The 23,350-nt window shown below is 43.3% G+C and overlaps 1 protein-coding gene across 1 annotated transcript; it reads left to right on the top strand.

Moving 5' to 3' along the window:
* The first annotated feature begins 256 nt into the window (after positions 1-256).
* sae1 (SUMO1 activating enzyme subunit 1) lies at positions 257-20,124 on the top strand. Its single transcript, XM_071906664.2, has 9 exons — positions 257-449; positions 1,001-1,112; positions 2,213-2,386; positions 8,651-8,796; positions 9,950-10,049; positions 10,760-10,865; positions 15,258-15,402; positions 16,429-16,498; positions 19,692-20,124. Exons 1-9 carry the CDS (start codon positions 349-351, stop codon positions 19,782-19,784), a joined length of 1,047 nt encoding a protein of 348 aa, XP_071762765.2. The 5' UTR covers positions 257-348; the 3' UTR covers positions 19,785-20,124.
* Positions 20,125-23,350: the final 3,226 nt, after the last annotated feature.

Genomic DNA, 23,350 nt, shown 5'->3' with positions numbered 1-23,350 from the left:
ATACTTCAATAAAACAAACAGAATAATAAAATAACAAAAAAAGAAAAGTCCACAGGGGGCGAATCAAATTGTGAGAAAAAGAAATAGAGTTTCTATTTATTTATTTTTTACCTTTCATGAGTAAGTCTTCCAACGATTTAAGGAGAACAGACAGTATATTCATAAAAACAAATAAATAGCGGTGGGGATTTAAGAATTCACATTTGTGAATAAAAGAGTTTGTTCCGGTTACGTCATCATCCCGCGCCCACTCTCAGCGGGACTGTCGCGGCGTTTTGAAACGGCTACCCCCATAGCTGCATAAACGGCTACATTACACCCCGAATCCCATCCGTAAAGTCGACTGAAATGATCGATATGATCGAGAAGGAGGACCCGATCATCAGCGAGGAGGAGGCGGCGCAGTACGACCGGCAGATCCGGCTGTGGGGGCTGGACGCTCAGAAGAGGTTAGCTAGCCAGCCCGCTAAGCTAATTAGCATAGCAACAGAGAGGCTGGCATTGTCTGCTTCTGCATGCACTGATACTTCAGATAAACACTGAATCTGTTGCATCGGTAATGCACGTATCTCTCTCTCTCACTCACTCACTCACTCACTCACTCACTCACTCACTCACTCACTCACTCACACACACACACACACACACACACACACACACACACACGCACACACAACAAGCACATAAGTAAATGCATTAGTCCTCCATAACATCAATTGCTGATTGTACTGCATATATGTTTTATATATGTTACTACTATATCAGCCATTGTCACCACTGCAGAGTAATCTTCTTTGTTATTAAATACACAGGAATTTGCATAACTGTACAATGCAGTCACACTTGTTACAAGGACATTGGGACTTCACATGACATACAGCACAAAGAGACATCACAAAGCATACTATGAACAGTAAACTGTACATGTCACCCCGCAGATCCACGTTCAGCAGTGTGTTCAGCAGACAGTGTGTGTGTGTGTCTGCTTGTTTTGGTCCAGGTTGCGAGGCTCCCGGGTGCTGCTGGTGGGGTTAGGGGGTCTGGGGGCTGAAGTGGCCAAGAACCTGATCCTGGCTGGAGTCAAGGGACTCACTCTGCTGGATCACGAACAGGTACCCATGCACATGCATCACATACACATGCAAAAACAAACAACAACACACCTGCAAACACGCTTGGGTGCTAGCTTTTATAGTGACACAGCAACCTCATTGTAGACCACATACGGGTGCAGTTTGAAAGGTAGGATTTCAGAATACTGAGCCATATTTAAACCATTCAGTGGAATGTCAGTCTTTATTTACATAGCCCTTTTCATACCAAGCTTAATGTAACTCAAGGTCCATTGATTCATTAAAAAAAAAGAGCATTAAAGAAGAATATTAAAGCAGGCATGCATCCCTTAGATAGAAAATTGATTTTTGATGAAAAACAGAATGATAAGAACTGAAACACATAAACACACAAATAAAAATAATACTTTCTTGATCCCTGTAGGGACATTCTCTTTTTGTTTGTGCTTCAATTTAAAGCTGTAAGGGTTTGTTTTAAGCTATTTACTAAAAATGTCCTGAATCCTCAGACTGTTCACCCTCAGATCCTCTGGTAGATAGTCTGAGGTGAATATCAGTCTTTGCAGTACTAGCTGTGGCCACTAGATGACACCGGTGTCCAAGTAACTGGTCTACTGCTTCAGTGTTTTTCTCTATACAGAGAGGGGACAGTACAGCTGTTTTGCATTAATTTTACTGTGGTTAGGCTGCAATAACAAACATGGCGAGGCGTTCACTGTCCGTTTAAAAAGATGTAAACTGAAACACTCTTATCTTGGCTCTACCCAGAAGTTCTCCCAACTCCACTGTAGTTCAATTTGTATTGTACACAACGTTTTATTTTGTGTTTTGTCTTTGCTCTGTGTGGAACCGAGCACTGACTGTATGTTTAATGTCTTGTGTTCTACTCTTCATCTGCAAATCAATAAATGCTTGAAGAAGAGTTTTTTTTTATGTAGATTTTTTATTTTGGCATTTTCGCCTTTATTACATAATTAAAAGTAGAGAGAGACAGGAAAGATAGGGAAAGAGAGGGGGATGACATGCGACAAAGGTCTGGATTACATGGTTACATAAGCCTTAGACCCTGTAAAGAAAGCCTTTTAAATGCATTGTGTAGATCTCACTCTGGTCTCCCTGCCCGTCCCGTGTCTCTCCAGGTGACGGAGGAGTCGTGTCGAGCCCAGTTCCTGGTGCCGGTGACGGCTCAGGGTCAGAACCGGGCCCAGGCCTCTCTGGAGCGGGCGCAGTACCTCAACCCCATGGTGGAGGTCCGCGCCGTCGCCAAGCCCGTCGAGGACCAGCCAGACGACTTCTTCCAGCAGTTCGACGCGGTGAGTTGAAGTTTTGAGTTTATTCGGGACCCCGGGAGGCGGCACCGAGGGGACAGTTACTCTTTGTGGGGTCCGCATGAAAACACATTGGAATCTGAGATCAAAAGCAACACATTTAGTCTGCAAATAGTCTACAGTACAGAAGGTTTGAGTTCACTACACACTTCTTACACACTTCTACAGTCAGTCAAACATGGGGAAATGCCACAAAATACTGTAAGTCTTAACTTAAAAGTACATCAAATCCGCTCTTTTCTTGAAATGATCCATTCAAGCATTAGTCTTTAAGTTACAATACGCAGCTTGAGGCAGGAAGTGTATTGTTAGTCCTTATCTTGATGAGCTGTGTTCCTTTAAACGGCTTCCAGCCTGAGCCTGAGGTCAGCAGCATCTGCAAAGCCTCCACAGGCGCTGATGAAACAGATGGTGAACGCTGACGATAAAACAAAAAGCAATGCCGACGCTCACAGCGTTTTTAAACGGCTTTTGTCTGCCTCACGCTTAGCTTTGCTGTTCTTTGTTTTCTTATCTTTTCTGCCATTGTTGCTGCTTTAATTTCCCTGTGCTGTGGCTGCGAGCCTCACCTTGATTTCAGAATGTCCCCAACACCATTGAAACGACTGTCTGTACCATTGAAACGGCTGTCTGTACCATTGATTGAGGCTGTCTGTATCATTGATTGAGGCTGTCTGAGCACACACGGTCACAGACATGTAGTGTATCTGAATTATTTATTCCTTTAAAGCTGCAATAAGTGAAGTTTTCTGACCACTAGAGGGCGACAAGAACAGCAACTCACTTGTAAATAAACTCACAGCAAAGCCAGTCCTCCCTCCCTCCACTGTGCTACGGAGGCCAGTCAAGGACAAACATTGCAAACCACCGTGCATAAAGGCTAACAGCTAAGCTAACCGTACCTAGAGAGAAGAGTCACCGGTTGTCTCTCTTTGTCAGGCCGTTCTCCCCCTGAAGGTTACACATGACAAGTGAAGAGGCAGGTAGCAGGTTTACTAGTCGAACAGGTTTATTCGCTCGCTTCATCGATTCCGCCATGCCGAGAAAATTTTCTGCAATAGGACGGGGAGAGCGCCGCTTTTAAACGGCGAGGGAGGAGCCAAGCTAGTTTTAAAAAAAATGAAAACCTGCTGAATGGACCGGGAGGAGCTTCGAGTCGGTCCGGGTTTTGACAACAAGCTTTAGAAAAGAGGTGAAAACAGCTGTGTGGATGTTGGTTTATATCATTATGTCTCAGTGAAATCTCCACATAGCACACATTAGTTTCAGGATTGGTTATAAGGTCTGATATCGCTTATAGCAAGTTTAATGTAAAAAAAAAAAAAGTTGCATATTGCAGCATTAATCACATGATAGTCATACCAGGGTGTGGCTAGTTTGGTGGGGGATGTTGGGAGGATATTCATTATCATGACAAGTGGAAAGTGAAGTTTCCAGTCGGGGAGTAAAACTCATCCTCATGGTGTAACTTTCCAAAGCCTCAGTTCAGCCTCTGATGACGACATTGTCCTCTCCTCGTTTATCCCTCTGCACTGGAAGTTAGAAATCCCAGTAGAGTTCCAGTTTCCACTTGAACACACTAATAAATGCACGAATGAATTTGCTGACGATAGTGAAGTGGATCAGAGGACTGTGCTCAGTGTGATGTATTGAATCCTGCACCGTTCTGTTTGAGAGGTTCATCAGTCTGGAAATATCAGGAGAGAGTCTGGTCCTGAATCCTCCGTTCCCTGTAAGTCGGGAATTTGCTTGTGAAGGGAACGTGCGTGAGGATTTTGCCTGCTTGGTCAGTAAGCGTTCCCGCTCTAAGACTTGAAACCTCTTCAAACCAGTCTGAGCAGCAGGTCTTGTGCTCCTCAGTCTGACCACTAGATGGCGTCTGTGGCCTGTTGTACTGAAACACGGTGCCTCCATGTTTATCCAAAACACCTGCTTTAAGTTGATTTTGACTAAGTGGTAAGGCTGCAGTAACGGCATCAATTCGAGTTTATTTTGCATGTTTTCTATATTTTGCACTTATTTTGCACTTATTTTGCATTAATTTTCATCAGTCTGGTGAACTACAAAGTGTTTCTTACCATTGACTGACACAAAACTTGATTTTTCCGCCGTGTTCAAAAGGTTAAAGTTCATCATTGCGTCATAACTAGGAAACTCAGGTTGCAGAATTTTCTTTAAGTTTACGAATTTATCATCATCCGACTCTGAATGGAGTTCATGTGAAATTGCCAAGTAGTCATTTTTCTAATACATATACAATGGCATGTGAATGCACGGTAAGACTGCATTTATGCACTGCTAGAAGGCATATATTATGATTGTAGTATTAGTATTATTAACCCAACAGATGTATTTAGGTGGAATAAAAAAAAAAAAAAAGCATTCCTGTGGTGTTTCATTTCCATATACATCCAGACACACCGCCTGGATCCTAGTCTGACGTTATTCATCCTGAAGGCGGGGATGTGCTTGAACACCATTAGAAGCAAAAATCAAGAGACTGTTGTTTTTTTTCCCTTTATTCTGTCTGGAGTACGCCGGCAGTCCGCCTCCCTGTGGGGGTGCCAAGGGACGGTCAGGAGGAGGGGGGAGGGGGGGAGGATGGAGCGAGGGATGCTGGGAAGACGGAGGGAGCGATAGTAGCAGGACAGAGGGAAGCGAGGACGGGGGTGAGACGGAGATGTTAGTAGGACAGAGGGAGGGAGGATGGGAGTGTTTAAAAGGAGAACAGAGGGGGGCCGCTCTGCTGTAGACCGCTCGGCGCTTTTATCTATTTCCATGGATGTGTGTGTGTGTGGCTCAGCAGGACATGGACGATGATTAGAGAGGACTGGTTGGAGTACGGTGGCGTTTTTCACACGAGAAGCCTAATTACTGAGGGACGAATACAATAGACGCGCACACACTCCATCTGGGTACTTGTGGCGCACAGCTGACTCGCCACAGATACTCCCAGTCTCTGTTCACGCCTGTTAACAGTACAAAGTTACTGATTTCTACAGTCGGTTTACAGCAGAAACAGACAGATACTGTATGTAAAAGTCAACATGGCTAACGTCATGACAGGAAAGATACACAAAAGCACGCACATCCAGACTAGTACTAGGTCCTGGACAGGAAGCAGTCAAATATTAAAAGATAGAGTCTCTATCTTGTAATATTTAATGACAGGCAAATGAAAATTCAAGCTTTTTTGGGGGTTTCCTAGGCACACATCTGTCAGTTTTTTTCAAAAGGAGATTCCAGTTTTCCTGTTTTCCACCCATTACTTCCTTATTTTTCTGATTCCCCCGGTCACAAGCCTGCTGTGGGTCAAATAATACTCACAAATAATAATAATATGAAATAGGAAAACAAATTCAGCTATAGGCTGATAGAGGTTTTGACAGTTTAGACAGTTTTGTTTTTCCTGTCACATAATTCGTAGCGTTTGTTTGAACCTGCATGGAGGCCCAGATGCAGGTTTGGGGATCATTCATGAACTGGATCGAGAAAGCATGGTAAATTTTAATTCACTTCCTGGAGTTTTCCTTACCCAGCTGTAAGGAAACAGAACTGGAATTGAATTGGAATGACAGGAAACAGAATTGAATTCCATGAAATTCCACTTCTAAGAGAGTTTATCTCGACACTACCTGTAATCTGAGATATGTGATAAGAAAAAACAAAAGAAACGTGGAATTTCACAGAATTTCGCTGATTTACATTCAACTTCTCGAAATTCCAATTCTGTTTCTTGTAGGTTTTTCCAATCTCATCGATTCCAATTCATTTAAACTGGAATTGATGAGTTCAGTCATGAATTGACCACGACTCAGACTCAATGGGCCTCATGCAAGAACATTTTCGTATTCTTATCTTAAATTTCTCCTACTTTTTTCGTGAGGTGGACTCGTGCGAGTGTGCCACGTCAGATTCACCAAACGCTCGTATCTTCAGAAAACTGTCGTAAATGACCTGCGTGAACATGATGAACGGCACCTGTTCTAAATGAACGCGTGTTTATGAGAATTGTGAATTTGCATAATTGACGCCCCAATAATGCCATATAAGGTTAGGCGTCCGGCCCATAAGTCGGGAAGCTTCATTCATAAAAATGACACGGAAGACTAAGAAGAAGTCTACCAGCTCTGAGACCGAAGTCCTACTATCAGAAATAAATCACCCAAAGCGTATAATATTTAATATAATTCAGTAGTGGAGTCAAAGGTCCTGCTAAAGTCAAGGAATGGGAGAAAACAACTTGTGCTGTTAATGCAGTGTCGTCTGCTGTGCGTTCCCTTACGAAAAACAACTATAGTATTCCTATTTTAGATGAATAATAAATAAATATCCCAACAAAGCTATAATTCCCTATAGGAATATTATAGTGATACTACAGAAGACAAAAATACCATGATAAGGTCACTATAAACTCACTATTGAGTACCACAGACACAAGTCCATATCGGAGTATTATAGGAATATTATAGGACTATAGTGATTTGTCGTTAGGGCACCGTCACAGAAATAAAAAAAAAAAGAAATGGCTTGACATGAAATTAGATGCAAAAAGCAAGACGATCCATGCCTGCAACAGGAGGGCCAGGAGGAATCCTCCGTTACACAGACAGATGAAAGAATAGGCCGATACCTGCTGTAACTGGCGATATAGCTGTCAGGTGTCCAGCAGAGGATGTCCCGGGACAGAGACTTGCACCTCAACCTGGTAAGACCTAAAGCCATTTCTCTTTTTATAGTTTAGATTCTCTTGCACCCACATTAACGTTATCAACTGGAGTAAAATAGCCTAGAAATCAGATTTATCTCCCTCTATAATGTATTTCCCCCCAATACAATCTAACCTTGCCTTTGTCTCATCTGAATGTTTGTCAAATAACCTGACAATTATTAGTGTTTTTTGTTTTGTCTTTGTATTGAGCGCACTTATAGGCTACTATGTAACCCACATGGATACTTATGAGATTTTATGCGGCTCTGATAAAATAAATTACGCACTACCTTCTTTTGAAAAAGCCAACAGTGCTCCCTTGCTATTTTTCCTATCACTATAACCACTGTACTGGTTAATCTCAACATGATTATACATTACTTTACAGTGTCATTTATATATTCAAACTCAACATTTCTTCAAAGTGACAGAGATACAATCCATTAGTCAACAACAAAGTTTGTTTTTTTTTGCTTTGGAGAAGGGCAGGTTGGTTGTGCGTGACTCGTACGACAGGTCTGGACCGCTCGTACGTTTTGTTCGTACCTAAGAGAAAATTCTAAATACAAGAAAATTGGTGAATGCGGCAAGTTCTCTTAAATCGCTCGTAGGAGTGATTTAAGAATGAATCTGTTCGTACGAGTGGTTCTTGCATGAGGCCCAATGTGTCGTCCTGTATGGCAAACTCTTCCCCTCTCACCTGAAGGCACTAAAACTATCTGGACAGTGGAAACACTTTGCCTTGACCCGGTCTGCTTGCTTGATGTGTGTGTGTGTGTGTGTGTGTGTGTGTGTGTGTGTGTGTGTGTGTGTGTGTGTGTGTGTCTGTCTGTTGATGCCGGTCTTCCAGTCCTGCCAGAGATGAAGCATCAGTCTTATCAGTGTGCTGAGGGTGCTGAGGGTGTTGTGGGTGTGCTGGGCTGGTCAGCAGGATAAGGCGGACCCGGCCCTCCGCTCTGTTGTTTACAACCAGCCAGCAGGTCTGAGAGCCCGGTCTGTCCGCCGCACCCTGTTCAGACCCATGGTAAACAGCTCGGTTGGTTTGGTCTTGTCTGGTGTGGGTTGTTGTTACATAATCACACCGGCTGATAAACGAATGAAAGCTGCTGGTGAATTTGCAGATTTAAAGGGGAACGCTGCCCATTTTCAGCCGGAAAATATCTCTTTCTCTAACTTTCGGGGAGTAAAAGGACGGATACGAAGACGGCGGTGTGTTGCAAACAGCCAGCCGCTGTGCTGTGTTACCGTATTTAGCTGAGGTCATGTAGTCGAGGGGCTGAGGTCATGTAGTCGAGGGGCTGAGGTCATGTAGTCGAGGGGCTGAGGTCATGTAGTCGAGGGGCGTCAGGTGGTCTAAGGTGCAAACCATGTAAATGCGGCCCAGGACCTTTGTCGCATGTCATCCCCGTCTCTCTCCCAGTCTTTCCTGTCTCTCTCTCTCTCTACTGTGTGCTGTCCAATAAAGGCAAAATGCCCAAAAAATAATCTGGGAAAAAAAAGAGGTTACCTAGTCAATATGTGTGTTCCTCTGCCCTCAGGTGTGTCTGACGGGCTGCTCCAGAGACCTGATGGTGCGGGTTGACCAGCTCTGCTCCCAGCGCAACATCAAGGTCTTCTGCGGCGACGTCTACGGTTACTATGGTTACATGTTCTGCGACCTCGGCAAGGAGCACAACTACGTCGAGTAAGTGTCGGGCCGCTTTTAGAAACGTGTGTGTGTTTTAATCTCTTATTTACCTGAGGGATTACTGCTGAGCTCCCATTAACTCTACACTACCACCATACCACAGCCAGCAGGAAACAGTCGAGTCACGTGACACAGCAGCAGCCAATGAGACGCTCCGACAGCTCCGTCTCCTCACTTGACCTGGACAGCTGTGGAGCAACTTGTGCTCAAGGGTTTTTAACGAGGTCCCCACGGGTCCTTGAAATCCTTGAAAGTTTGTGAATTTGAGGGAAAAAAAACAAGGCCTTGAAAGTTTTTAAAAATAGACATGGGTCATTGAAAGTGCTTGAATTTAGAGAAGTTATTGAGAAGTGTTCACACATTCAAGCCTCTCTCTCTTTTTAATTGTTGTCTGTGAGCTTCTGTAAAGCTGCTAGTTCTCATTATAAAAGTTCTCAGTGTTGTAACAGTAATTAACCTTGATCCGTGTCTCAGACTATGCCGTGTTGGGTCTTTGAATTTGAGGGAATTGGGCCTGGAAAGTCCTTGAAAAGTCCTTGAATTTATTTGATGTTTAAGAAGGTGTGGGAACCCTGTTTTAAGCTGTTTGGGTATCTGTATTGTCAGCTCTGTAAGTGGAATAGCTTGATATTTGGCTAGTGGAAACCGCTTTATCTACCAGTTTAGGTGGACTGGGATCCAGTTCGAGACGTGGTGATCGACTGTTTGAGTCTGTTTCCATGTTTTCAGCTGTTTGACCCCGGCGGCTGCAATCCACAGTCAGAACCAGACTGCCAGACTGTCTCTGTCTACTACAATCCCTCTTTTTCTTCTTCTGACTCTTCCAATCCACGTGCCATCTGCACATCAACGTGCTCTGGAGACGAAGTTGAAACGATTTTGACGATTTGACGATTGTGCTTAATTGCAGTTGGAATTGTTTGAGGAGGGTTGAGCAATAAGAGCAGGCGATGAATATTTTTAGTATTTACATATTTCTAGCTAACGGATGGAACGTCTAACAGATGTGTATTCCTGTATGCAATGCAAATCTTTTTGTGTGAGGAAAAAAGATTTGAATTAGCTTTTCCAAGTAATTCCTGACAACTGTGTTTGCTGATAATATAGTGTCTCTCTCTCTCTGTCTGTCTGTGTCTCTCTCTCTCTCCAGGGAGAAACCTAAGTTGGTGAAACCGCCCAGAGATCCCAACGATGGGCCCGAGGCCAAGAAAGCCAAAGTCGACCCCAACGAAACCACCATGGTCAAAAAGGTAGGCAGGTGGGAGACGGCGGAGCGGGAAATGAATCCCATCTGTTTGGCTTTGGTGGAATAGTCAAAGTTGGTGGTGAACTCTGGTGATAAAACAGACGCTGAATGAATAAAATGATTTCCTGTAAATAGAAGCTGGAGCCGCTCGACCGATAAAACACTTAAGTGGTGGAAAATATGCAGAAGATTGCACAAAATGAAAAAAACACTCTCTAAAATCAGTTAACTGCTGAATAAATACACAATAGCAAACATCAAGAGTTATTTGCGAATACGTTTTGACTAAGGTCTGGCTGTCTCATCTTCTTATCTGACTAGTCAAACCTTTCTTCTGTATTGCTCTCTGTAGTTTCCAGTCCATGCTTATGAATATGAACTGGTTCTTAATTGGCCTGCCTAGTAAAATAAACATTAGAAAATATGAAGGATTCGATTTTTCAGTTTTTATATTCAGGATTGCAGTTTTTTTAGACTTATAACTCATTTATCTCATCTGGGAGATTACCACTTTACTGCTTTTTTTTAAGTTTTCCTGATCACAATCCATTAAAATAAATCACTCTTTTCCCGAATCAAATGATGAACCAGATCATTTAAAATTGTGCCAACAGATGAGCAAAGAAGCAAAAAATAATCTCAATTACCGCAGTATGCCCTTGATTCATTCTCCATTAACATTATTTTTTGTCGTCTCTATCTCCAACCAATCAGACGGCCAGTTTCTGCCCGCTGAAGGAGGCGCTGGAGGTCGACTGGACGAGCGAGAAGGCCAAAGCCGGACTGAAGCGAACCCCGGTGGACTACTTCCTGCTCCACGGTACTGCAGCGCCACATGTAGTCCGCTGGTCATCGTTACCGGGGAAGGTTTTACACAAGTCTGGAAAAGTATAGAAAAGAAAGCTGATAAATTCCAAGTCTTGAAAAGTTTTAAAATAGCACAAAAAGTATGAACAAGTTTAGAAAAATAATGTTCTTCAGTCCTGATATGAGTTTTTGAAGGCTGATACTGATATTTTTGGATTGAAATTTTACCATTTTCATGCTAGAAATCGGCGTTTCCCCCAGTATGTTGTTATTCCTGTCAGGGAAACAGCATTTAGATCTTCATGTGACACTAAAACTCTCCACTGAACCCCAGACTAAGACATGTTTCTTATTTCATAATGTGATATTTGTTGTGAAGAGCTGAGCCTGAGTCTGAGTCTGAGCCTGACCTCCCCTCCCCGTGGAGGAAGGCAAGAAAAAAGAGAATTTCTCTACAGGGATTCACTAAGTATGGCATTAATATCATTATAATTATTGACCAGTCACCAAAGTCTTAAAATGGAGCCAAGAAATGAAGGTCTGAAGGAGTGAAAGAGTCTGACATGTTGAAACTGAGACTGTGTAGGCTCCCTGCAGCGCGGCTGAAACAAAACCACCTACTTGCAGTATCGCAGGTTTAAATACAGCTCATGATCTTTGGCTGCGTCTCAACCGTCTCCTGTCTCTCTCCACTCCCTGGATTCTATCAAATAAATCAGATATGGAAAACCTCCGTCTATCCCCACGGTTATGCAAAACCTCAAATCGTCATGGAATTTAAAACCCGTCTTTTCCAGGTCTGGGAAAGTTATGGAAAACAATACATATCCATAAAGTTAGGTAGATACTGAGAAATGTAGGTAGGTTTATTGAAGGAAAATAAATCCCCCCCCCAAAAAACAAGGTAAGTCAAAACAAGACCATGCATATTTAAATCAGCTATGCTCATAAAAAGTACAATATGAGCATAAACACTGACATGGAAATTGCGCCGTATGTCCCAAAAGCGTCATGAGAAAGTCATGGAATTTGTTTAGTTTGGCGTCCGAATGTTTAGCAGCCGTGTAAAAATGACTTAACTTACAGTCCCACTGCTGCTCTATCATCACTCTCTTCCTAATGACATGAAAAGCAGAAGTCAAGGTAAAAGACGAGTGAAGGTAAAAGACAATCAAGTAAAGCCGAGTCGTACCTTCCTGTTTTTCAGGTTATTTACAGTCTGATGACCTTTCTGAAGACTTGTTGTTGTTCCTGCTGTCACCTGCCTCTCCGCCCGCTCCCATGCAGCACGGCGCCGCGCGGTAGTTTCCATCACAGGCCGTCCATGACCAGTCATGTGCGCTGACCCCAGAACAGAGAACAGCCCGACACCTACAGCACACCGCACACCGCAGCTATAGAAACACTCGCCAGATAAGAGCAGGAAACATCCAGGAAATTACTAATAATAAAATATTTTGAAGTGTGGCGAACCAAAGCGGAACATCTATTTTGTTTTTTGTGCTAGCACGCCATGCTGTGTTTACTTTTATAATGATAATAATCAGATGTATTTTCGCCAGGTACATTTTCACATACTAGGAATTTAACTTGGTGAGGTTGCAATGACTTTATTTCTAGAGCACTTTTCAAAACAAGATTACAAAATGTTTTAGAAGAAACAAACACAACAGAAGCTTAAGACAGTCATCTTAGCTAGATTAAAAACAATCAAATTAATTAAAAGCAATTCTGAAAAAGTTAGTTTTTAAGAGTTTATGTCATAATGACTTTTGCAAAATGTGGTTGTCTCCACCAAATGTCTATAAAATGGTAAGAACTGATAAGTTGCCAACTTGCTGATAAGCATCATAACACACTAGTGGCCTGTTAGCTGTAACCCTCGAGGCGCTGGACGGCCCGAGTGTGTCGACACCCTGCAGGCTCTGCACCGGCAGGACGGGGGAAACTAACACCGTCCCAACACATGTGGGGAATGTTTTTGTTTTTTTGCTGTGGCTGGTAAGTTTCTCTCGTCTGCCAGCCGCTTTTATTGGTGCGGAGGTTTCTTTTAGGATTCGACCAAAATGTTTTTGAAAGCATTATTTTTGGATTAAAGGTAGCAATAGACAATGTTTTGTGCTGATATTCAGTATCTTTAAATTAGACCATTTTCATGACACACAAAAAAATCCAAAAAATGACAAGGATTCAATGTTTCCTGTAGAATTTTATTCTCAGTCAGGGTGGAAAAGCCTCTGAAACAGCATTGAGACCATCATGGGACACTAAAACTCTCCACTGAAACCCAGACTGATGAAATTCTATTCAGGTTAGCAGCTTGTTAAATAACACATGGCGTTTTCATATAAATAAAGATCCGTTTTTTAAATTTGTCGACTCACCTGGCCACTTCAACCGTTAATTTGCAGGTAGAGCCGATAGAGCGATAATTCAGTATTGTCATTCATCGTCTTTCAGTGTGATCATGCTGTGATGATATGGTGATTTTTCGGATATCATGACACACAGTTCTGCTGTCTGAACTCATGATAACAAGCACATTTTATTTAAAGACTCTGACAAAATGATGATGTGAAACATTTTAAGGAATATTACTTGAAAATGTCAGTTTTGTTTGACATCACACCTAACATCACCATGGCAAAAACATTCATTCAATTATTTACCATGTGATTTTGCATAGGTGAGCCAAATTGTGATATATATTGATATTGAAAAAAATCATTATGATTATCGTTATATTGATTTCTGCCATATTGTCCAGCCATATTTGCAGGCCCTATTTTATGCAAAATATCTGGGCTGGTAAATGGCAAAAGTAGCTGGTTATTTTGGGGTTTCTACTAACCACTGTGTCCTGTAGTCAGACCCCCCTCCCCCCCTCCCCCCCCCCCCCCCCCAGTGGAAACAGCGCCTAGTCGTTGTTTATTTTGCGTCTTATTATTCCAGCGGTGTGTTTCTATAATTGGAGCTCGCGGTTGTTGTTTAGGGCGACCGATGAGGAAGTGGTTCTTCCTTTGTTACAACTGCTTCCTGTCTCACTAGGAACAGTCAGGTGATCTGAGGAGGGGAGGGGAGGGGAGGGGAGGGGGGAGGAAGGAAGGAGGGAGGGAGGGGGGAGGAGCAGGGGGGGGGGGGGGGGGGGGTGAACTGATGAGGCGTTTTATTATGTTTCTTTCTTTTTTCCCTTGTTCTTTTTTTGGTAACTCTTATTTAACTAGGCGAACAGCATTTATAGCAACGCTGTGGAGGAGAAGTTGCAGGGGGAGGGAGGATTTCACACACACACACACACACACACACACACACACACACACACCATGTACAGGTTTTGTCTCATTATGTGGAAGAATATTTCCACGTTTCCCCTCCACTTTGATCTGTCTATTAGACTATACACTACGCCTCAATACTATATGTGTAGGTTTACAGATATTATCATTGTTCCATATACGCATTATTGTATTCTGTTATGAAATGCTGTCAGATTTCCTGCCTGGCACAGAGCCAGACATGATGCCATTTGTGCCGGTCTTTAACTTTCTAAGACCGGCAAAGATTCACTGATAATGGGTGGAGGTGAGGAAAGTGTGTGTGAACATGATTCATCGCCACTACTCGTGTGTGTGTGTGTGTGTGTGTGTGTGTGTGTGTGTGGTGTGTGTACGCATGTGCCAGGCTAGTGGAAATGGCCGTGGGAGGACTAGACTTCCTGATGTGGTTTAGGTTAATGGACGAACTAAAACAGGAAATATGGGGGCCAAGTGTGTGTGTGTGTGTGTGTGTGTGTGTGTGTGTGTGTGTGTGTGTGTGTGATGGAGTCAGAGAAGTCAGTTAATGTACTCTGCTGCTGCTCAGGTCCAAATAAAGTGTGTGAAACTGATTTCTTTGTTTTGTTTTTCCTCGACCGGTAGCGCGGCCGTCTATCAGTCTATTAGAGACAGGAAAGAGTTTTTCATAATGACTGTAACATGTGCAGGGGTGTGTGTGTGTGTGTGTGTGTGTGTGTGTGTGTGTGTGTCTTTATTTGGTGTGGGGAAACGTCGACCCAATCAGATACAAGGGGCTGATGGTGCAACCACACGCTGATCTTATCCTGTTTCGATGGCTGCAACAGTCGAGATCAGATGTCGTCTTTCCATGAGATGATAATTCACCTGAATGGAAGTCGCCTGAATGCGTGATGAAATTATAAAAGGCAATAGATGATGTAGAAAACAATGCCTTGGAAAAACGTTTCAAAATGTTTCTCTGGTTTGATTTGAGGTCGTTTCCACCTTCTCAACTGACATTTCTTTCCCTCCATCTCCATTTTTTCCTGCTCTCTCTCACGCGTCAAGTCTCAAGCACTTAAAACTGTCTCTCTCTCTCTCTCTCCCCCTCTCCCCCTCCCTCCCCACAGTTCTGTTGAAGTTCCGTACCGACAAAGGCCGTGACCCCGACCCACAATCCTTTGCGGAGGACGGCCAGCTCCTGAAGCAGATCCGGGACGACGTGCTGGAGGCCTTGGCGGTGAGCGGCGACCTGCTGAGCGACGACTTCGTCAGGTACAAACCGGCTTCACCCGCCATGACGCTTTAAGTGTTCCGCTAAGTGAAATCTCAGATGGAAAGTAGCTCCAGGAGAAAGATCGGAGGTTAATTTTAAATTCGTTTTAAAATGCTGAACGCTGAAACTCAAAGCTGACGGCAGAGTTGTCCCATCACCAGAAAGTCACAGGTTCGATCCCCGCAGCACCCATTTGTCGCGTCAGGTGTCTTTGGACAAGACGCTGAACCCCGAACATACCGGTGGCCAAGTTTGAGATGCACGCTCTTTGATATGAAATTCGATTTTTTAGCTTCTCAGATATGTATGATTTCACATCAGTTGCCTTTTGATAGGGAACTCTTACTCTTACTAAAAGAGTGGAAGCTGCATTAGAGAGTGTATGTCCGGAATAGGGATGGGACGATATATCGAAATTCAATATATCGCAATACAAAAATGTGACGATACGTGTCGTGGGGCAGAAAAATGAATCATGATATCAGCTCCATGTTATTCTGCTGTAGGAATCACAAATGAGACGCTTGAGCTCCATCCAAATTATATTATTGTCACTTTGTAATGACATTTTTAAATTGTTGTTTACATTCTAGCGAGCCAATGACGAGTCAGACTTTGTTGTCATTAAACTTTCACTTATTACATCGTACCGTGGTTGTATTGAATCTTGAACCCCGTATTGAGTATTGAATCGCATCGTGAGATAAGCAGGTCGTCCCGTGTAAAGCTGCTCATTCAGTGTGTTTAACAGCAGCTCTGACCTCTGCAGGGCGCTTTGAGAAGGCTGATTATTACTGAATGTATAGAGAGTGATATGTAGGCTAATAGTCTGATGTCTGTTGTATGTCTTGTCTGTCCCCTTTGCTGTATGTGAGGTCTTGTCCTCGTACCAAGTGTGTCAGTTGGTACTTATGTCACCATGTGAGTTGTCAATGTGTCTCTGCGCCAGTGACACAAACACAAATACCTGTATATTTATTGCAGTTGGTAAATAAACTGATTCTAAAATTGTTGTTTGTCACCAGCTACTGCTTCTCTGAGATGGCTCCAGTGTGTGCTGTGGTGGGCGGAGTCCTGGGACAGGAAGTTGTCAAGGTAAGAGACACAGACACACACACACACACTCACACACACTCATAAAGATGATAAGTTTAGGAAACTTCCACCCTCAGATCCTCTTACACTGGTGGATGTCATCAGTCTGTGATGTTCAATGCATTCCAGGAGTTATTTTGTGATGAAACGTTGTAATTTACCCACTTTCCCTCAACCTGCCTCGTCTACTTCTACTTCAGTTAGTGATTTTTCCTACTTTTCCCAGAATGCCTTTCGACGTCGCACCCAGAGAATAGGCGTGAACTTATTGCATTCAGCTGTAGGTCGTTAAGTGTAGGTGGAGAAAGCTTTCAGCTGTGCCGGAAATGTCTCGAGTGTCCCTCAAATGGCATCTGTTATGATAAGGCAGTGATGCACAAGGCAACTTTTTGGGCAACTCACACGGGTAGAAGCGCTCAAGAAGTTGCCTCAGCATTGCTGCGTTAACCATATGAGCATCTTGTTGCCAGGAGACATTCAGAATAGATTGATTTTTTTACCCTTTTTCTCACTTTGTTGCCAGTTGCCGGGACTGTTGCCCATCTACATTGCCCCAAAAACTGCTTAGTCCTGCCTTAAACCCGCCGCCCTTAATGTCATCCACTCACTACTCACTGTGCCTCTAGTAGATGATTAAGATGCCAGTTGGCCGGTCCGGTGTGTCAGAGGGAGCCGGTCAGCTGGCAGCTGGTCGCTCCACCGGCTCCTGGGTGAGATCCAGAGGAACAGAAGCGTCTCTGGTCGGTGTGGAAATGATTTTCAGTGTGACCGCAGAGCAACTCAGTGTGACGTTCTGGCAACATTTAACCATTTAGACTGACCTAGGGCAGAGCGAGATCATAAAGTCATTGATATCGCAACATAAAGGAACATAGTTGGGTCATGAATCTGATTGGAAACGTGTGACTATAGGGTTACACCAGCAGTTTGTACATGTGTTCCCACAGCATACGCTCATGGCAGGGAAAGTGTTAGAGGCCGTATCAGAAAAGGAAATGTAAACTTAAACTACAAATTAACAAGTTGGCACCAGATATTCCAGATACAGTATTTGTCATAGTAACCTGTCCTTATTCTGCAGCCTTAAGCTCCACTTGTTCAGGTTTTGTACTTTACCACCAGGAACCAGCCAACTGCTTGGACTAAAATGAATGACTGGCTGGTGTGTTGGTCTGCTCTTCCAGCCACAATGATAGATAACAACAATTCCTTTTCAATGTTTTTGTTTCTATTCTAAAATTGCTGGTTTGCTGCACTTGTTGGCTGGTAAAATAGTGAAAGCAGCAAGTAAACGGTGTTGCCAGTTGAGAAAGTCAAGAGTTCCCGCAGGTCTTGAACATCCTTAAAAGATTGTGGATTTGAGGAAAATAAAGTTTTTAAAGTGACACCCAAATGTATCGGTATGCCTCAGCTCTCTCTGTCCAAGGATCAACACCTGATCAACATCCTGACGATTTCTGTTGATATTGATGATCTATAATTTCAAATTCTGACAAATGTCATCATGTCTGACCCCAAGACATGCCAAATTATGAGTTCACCGAGTTTCACCAAGACCTTAAAAGCCATTGAAAAGTCTTTCAATTTAATGTGGGAACCCTGAAGTTAGTTACAGTCAGATAAGGTCCTTTGAATCATTTATGTTCATCTCACAGCCACAAACAGTATTGACCAACATGCAGACCCCCCCCCCAACACCCCCCCCCCCCCCCCAACACCCCTCCCCAGTCTCTGAATACGTGACCTAAATAACATTTTCACTTCAAACACTGAGTAGATTAGAAACATTTATCTGAGCTGTGTGTCGACATCAGTGCTGAGGTAAACACAGGAGGTCAAGTCAGGATAAGAGAGAGAGAGTGTGTGTGTGTGTGTGTGTGTGTGTGTGTGTGTGTGTGTGTGTGTGTGTGTGAGTGAGGAAGATTTGGGGGGGGGGGGTTAGTGTCAATTCAGAGTCAGACCCGGTGTTTACTGGCACAAGGCCAACCTGCCGTCTCCATGACGATGATGAAACCCACTGCAACTGGCCGACTGACGTCGCGCTGGGCGAAACTGACTGATTTCACTCTCACACACACAGGAAATTGAACTTGCCTTAATGAACTGTATTGTTGAGAAATTTAAGTGAGAGAGATAGGCACTGTGTGTGTGTGTGTGTGTGTGTGTGTGTGTGTGTGTGTGTGTGTGTGTGTGTGTGTGTGTGTGTGTGTGTGTGTGTGTGTGTGTGTGTGTGTGTGTGTGTGTGTGTGTGTGTGGGTGGGTGGGTGGGTGGGTGGGTGGGTGTGTGTGTGTGTGTTGGGTGTGCTGTATGAAGACAGAACTAGCGTGAAACTAGTTTTTCTGGTCTCATTCCAGCGTTTGCTAACTCAGTTTCACTGTTTTACCTGCCAAAATATTTTGTGGTATTTTAAAAAAAAAAAAAAAAACTTCCAAGTGATGGCTGGTTACCTGTCAAGGTGGCTGGTGGAGCAGAGCAACTGCTTTCTGGCTGCTGGTGGTTCAGTTTAGGGGAAGTCCAGACAACATTTCATGGACGGCAACATGCAGCAGAAAGCCAAGTTCAGCTTCACCCAGATGAGCACAGAATCTTTTATAATATGACACAGCAGAGGTGTGACCAAGTCAGCTTTGCTCGAGTCCCAAGTCAGTCTCAAGTCTTGAGCACAAGTCTCAAGTCTAAATGTAGAACAGCAAGTCAAGTCAGAACAAATCAAGAGTCCAGTATCAATTTAATATCTTAAAGAAAACTAAATATCTAGGACTTTTCAATGCAATATGGTTTTAATAGGATAAAAACTTGGTAAGAGCATCATGAGTTTGATTTCTATAATCAGTTTCAACTTCAATAAATTCAATCATTCCATACAAATTCAGAAAACAGAATTTAAATTCAGTCGTCTGCTGGAACAAATCTCATCACTTTCAATCTAAATCATTTACACAAACACAAGATCTCAAGTCAAGACTTTAGAAACCTTTTCAAGTCATCAAAGTACAAGTCAGAGTCGAGTCCCAAGTCACCAGAACACAAGTCAAGTCAAGTCTCAAGTCTTCTCTTCATGCATCAAGTCTCAAGCACTTAAAACTGTGACTCTCTCTCTTTCTCTCTCTCTCTCTCTCTCTCTCTCTCTCTCTCTCTCTCTCTCTCTCTCTCTCTCTCTCCCTCTCTCTCTCTCTCTCTCCGTCCCTTCAGGCTCTCTCCCAGCGGGACGCTCCACACAGGAACTTCTTCTTCTTCGATGGTCGTAAAGGCAACGGCGTGGTCGACTACTTCGGACCCAACTAAACAACACACGCGTGCACAGGACAGTTACACACACACACACACACATACATGCATACATGCATACATACACACACAGAAAAGACCAGCGAGCTTTTGTCTTCCCTTTAGTTTCTCCTGTCAGATTATTTATATCGTTCCCTGCTGCAGTCAGAAAGTTCATCTTTTGTTCCAGTTTTTGTCGTTTGATCTGCTCTCCTCCCCTCCTCTCTCTGTTTGAACACACAGCCTGACAGTTCTCAAGCACACAGTGGGATTTTTACATTTTGTAATAAAAAAAACTGTTTGATAAAAGGAGTCTGGCTCGGATGTGTTGATTTATTAACTCCACCAACGAAGAAGAAGGAGGTTATGTTTTCACCCGTCTGTCTGCCTGTTAGCCAGGTATCGCAAAAAGTAATTTCACCGATCTTTGGCCAAACGATCAGGTGATTAGATTTTGGTGATGATCGATTGTTGTTGTTTTTTTTATCAGAACTGTTGTGCTGCGTTCATGTGCTGGTGGGAAAGTCCGATGTGCAATAGTGTTGCGTTCATGTGGTATTTTCTTGCAAAATGGTAAAAAAAAGACACGCACATCCCAATACCCAATCGGGTGGGTGCTGGATCAAAAAATACCTTGCAGAGTTGAAAAAGAGAGAGATCCGCACACCGTATTTTCTTGCAAAATCAAACCCAGCCAGAAGACAAACGATAAACATAAGTTATTACGGAGGCTGCAGCTTTCGAAAATAGAGAATTGGTGGAGGAGGTTTTGCGCTCTACTGACTTCAATATGTAAATTAGTTGGATTTGTTGCTAAGAAAAGCCATGAGAGAATACTTGCACGGTGGAGAATATCAGTAATATGGGGAAACCGGCGTGGGCGGCTTGTGTCAGTCATGTGAATCTGAATGGGGAAGACGGTTGCTGGTCAGATAAGGTCAAGAAGAGCTGAGGACTATATTTGGAAATGGTGCATCTCTCACCCACACGTGACCTCACATGCCACCCTCTCTCTCGGCTGGGCGTGTGACTCATCGAACCAAACGTGGCCGTATCGTGTTTCAGTGATGCCACAGCCAGCGGCGGGACAAGACGGGTGGTGCAGGCATGCAAATGAACCCGGAGGCAAGTGGAAAACACTTGGTCTGTTTCTCCCAAGTAAGGCAGCAACAACAGAGCATCAAGGGGGAAAAAACATTCCTTCTGCGCTCCTGTCTCCAACCCCATCCTCAGCCCCTGGGAGCAGCGGGCGGTTGAACCTGTAGAACCTGTCACACCTGTGGAACTTCAGCTGGGATGATGTATCTTAAATGGAAAAAGTGACACTTATTTTTAGGCAGGGACAGTTAGAGGTCTGTCTGTTATGTTTACAGAGCAAAAGCAGAACAGGGTTGGTGAGAGTTGGTAGGTAGGTTACTCTGTAGGGTGTTACATTACAGTTACTAGTTACCTCATCAAAATTGTAATCCATAGCAACAATCCAAGGGATTAGCCACACTCCGTATCGTATTTGAAATACTTACTTTGACATTTGTGAGGTATAAGAAAAAGTGAAAAATTACAAAGTTCAGGAAACTTATTTCAGGTTTTAGCATACAAACACATTGTAGACCAAGCCATAGATCACATTCCACTGTTTAAATGTTTTAAAAATGTTTTTTTCAAATATTCCCAGTAATAATAACAGTTTTTCCACAAGTATCTGTAATCAGAATAGATTCATTATTTAATGAATACATTTTTAGGTAAGGTAATGGAATGCAGTTACATTTTTTGTGTTTAGAAATACATGGGACAGGACAACAGGATCTCACATGAAGTGCAAAGAGGACAGTAGAGGACATCATGTGGACAGCAGGACACGTTCTGCACATAGATACTGAACAACATCATCACTGTGCGTTCAGGCAGGTTGAATGCAGTAGATTGCAGCTGTAGGTGAGAGTAAAGCAATGCAATGGAGCCACCTACCAAATAATGATGAATATATTACATTATTAAAACATAAAACTTTTATATTTATTGCCTGACTTGCACCAGCCCTGCAACCAAACGCTGATGCCATTATCTCAGAAACAAAAAACTGTGGCGTGAAATCATTTTGACTTCAACAGAATTGGTTCCTAAACACCCTGAACCTTCCCTTTAACTTGTTTTCTACCAACCCTACCAAAAAGTGCTTTCCATTAGAGCAGTGTAGCCTCCTTGTTCGCCTGCAGCCTCCTTGTGTGGAGGAGCGCAGCGGAGGAAGACAAGCGGAGCCGTGAAGTGGAAGCAGCAGAGTGGTCGGGCAGCGCGGGGAGCCACTGCTCTTTTCCTGGGATTAGGAAAGGAGATTAATTATGGCACGTCCCTTTAAGCCCATTCTGCCCCTTTAATTAAACCTAAACCCTTATCTGCCAACACACACACACACACACACACACACACACGCTTTCTTTCTCCACACACTCTCACTACATGCTGACTCTACACTCTTTATCTCTCTTTTTTGTTTTTCTCTCCTCTTTCATCTTGCTCTTGAATTTCTCTCGCTCTCATACAAAACTACACACACACACACACAGCTGAACCCCCCTGCTGTGTGGTCACTCTCTCTGTGATGGCCTCCACTTAGCAGCAAACACCAAGCGCCAGTTCCCCCGCAGCCAATCAGATCCCTGATTTTGCTGAGGGGCCGCTTGATTGGCTCGTTCTGGCGGACGAGCGTAAGTGAGGATATCTGGTCCAGATGCTGCCTGTTGACTCAGTAACAGACGTGTGTGTGTGTGTGTGTGTGTGTGTGTGTGTGTGTGTGTGTGTGCGCGCGCTCGACAGGAGGTCCTTCCTTATAAATTGGTCAGTTCTTCACCTTGTTTATATGTGAAGATGACTCAATCTGGGTCAGTGCTTAGATCTAAAAGAGCAACCAAAACAACAACACTATCGCTGAATATGAGATCAGCTTTTGATAGCAATTATAATTTATTATGGTTATTAACACAGACAATAAAGATAAAGCCCCTAGTGCCCTGCTTCAAGAACCAGCTGTTATTTTCTAATTTGCCTCCTGAAGACACATAACATGTTGAAGTGATGATCCTCCAGATCCTTGCTGTGGAAAAGCTTTATGAACTGGATATAGATTGGAAAGATGACGATCAGTAGAGAATCAACACACATAATGGCTCTAATGCATCAAGAACCAGACTAAATTACAGTCATTGTTTTCTAATTTGCCTCACGAAGACACACATTACATGCTCTGAGCCTGTTATAAGAGCTTCTAATGGCTTATAACAATAATATAATATTTTATTATATAAGGGTTATTTGAGGTCTCTTTCATAACAGGAAAACATCCATTTGAAGTGAATCTCTTACTAGACTGATATCTTGCATCATTTGTAAACACTTGAGGGTTCTCCATGTGCGTCTGTGTGACTGAGTGTGTGTGTGTGTCTGTGTGGGAGTGTGTGTGTGCAAGCAAGCATGGGTCTTGACCTCATATCTGCTAATCCGCGGTCGTCTCCAGATGTGATAGGGATCATAGTGGAGTCTGTCTGTCCGCTGTCACGCATGACCGGACCGCATGACTTCTAAGT

The sequence above is a fragment of the Centroberyx gerrardi genome, chromosome 6 (genome assembly GCF_048128805.1).
Source record: "Centroberyx gerrardi isolate f3 chromosome 6, fCenGer3.hap1.cur.20231027, whole genome shotgun sequence".
NCBI classification, from domain to species: Eukaryota; Metazoa; Chordata; class Actinopteri; order Beryciformes; family Berycidae; genus Centroberyx; species Centroberyx gerrardi.
This window is presented reverse-complemented; position numbering and strand designations above follow the sequence as displayed.

Coding starts and splice junctions, on each gene's coding strand:
- sae1 (XM_071906664.2), top strand. CDS start 349: ATGATCGATATGATCGAGAAGGAGGACCCGATCATCAGCGAGGAGGAG. Junction 450..1,000: donor GGGCTGGACGCTCAGAAGAG/GTTAGCTAGCCA, acceptor GTTTTGGTCCAG/GTTGCGAGGCTCCCGGGTGC. Junction 1,113..2,212: donor CTCTGCTGGATCACGAACAG/GTACCCATGCAC, acceptor GTGTCTCTCCAG/GTGACGGAGGAGTCGTGTCG.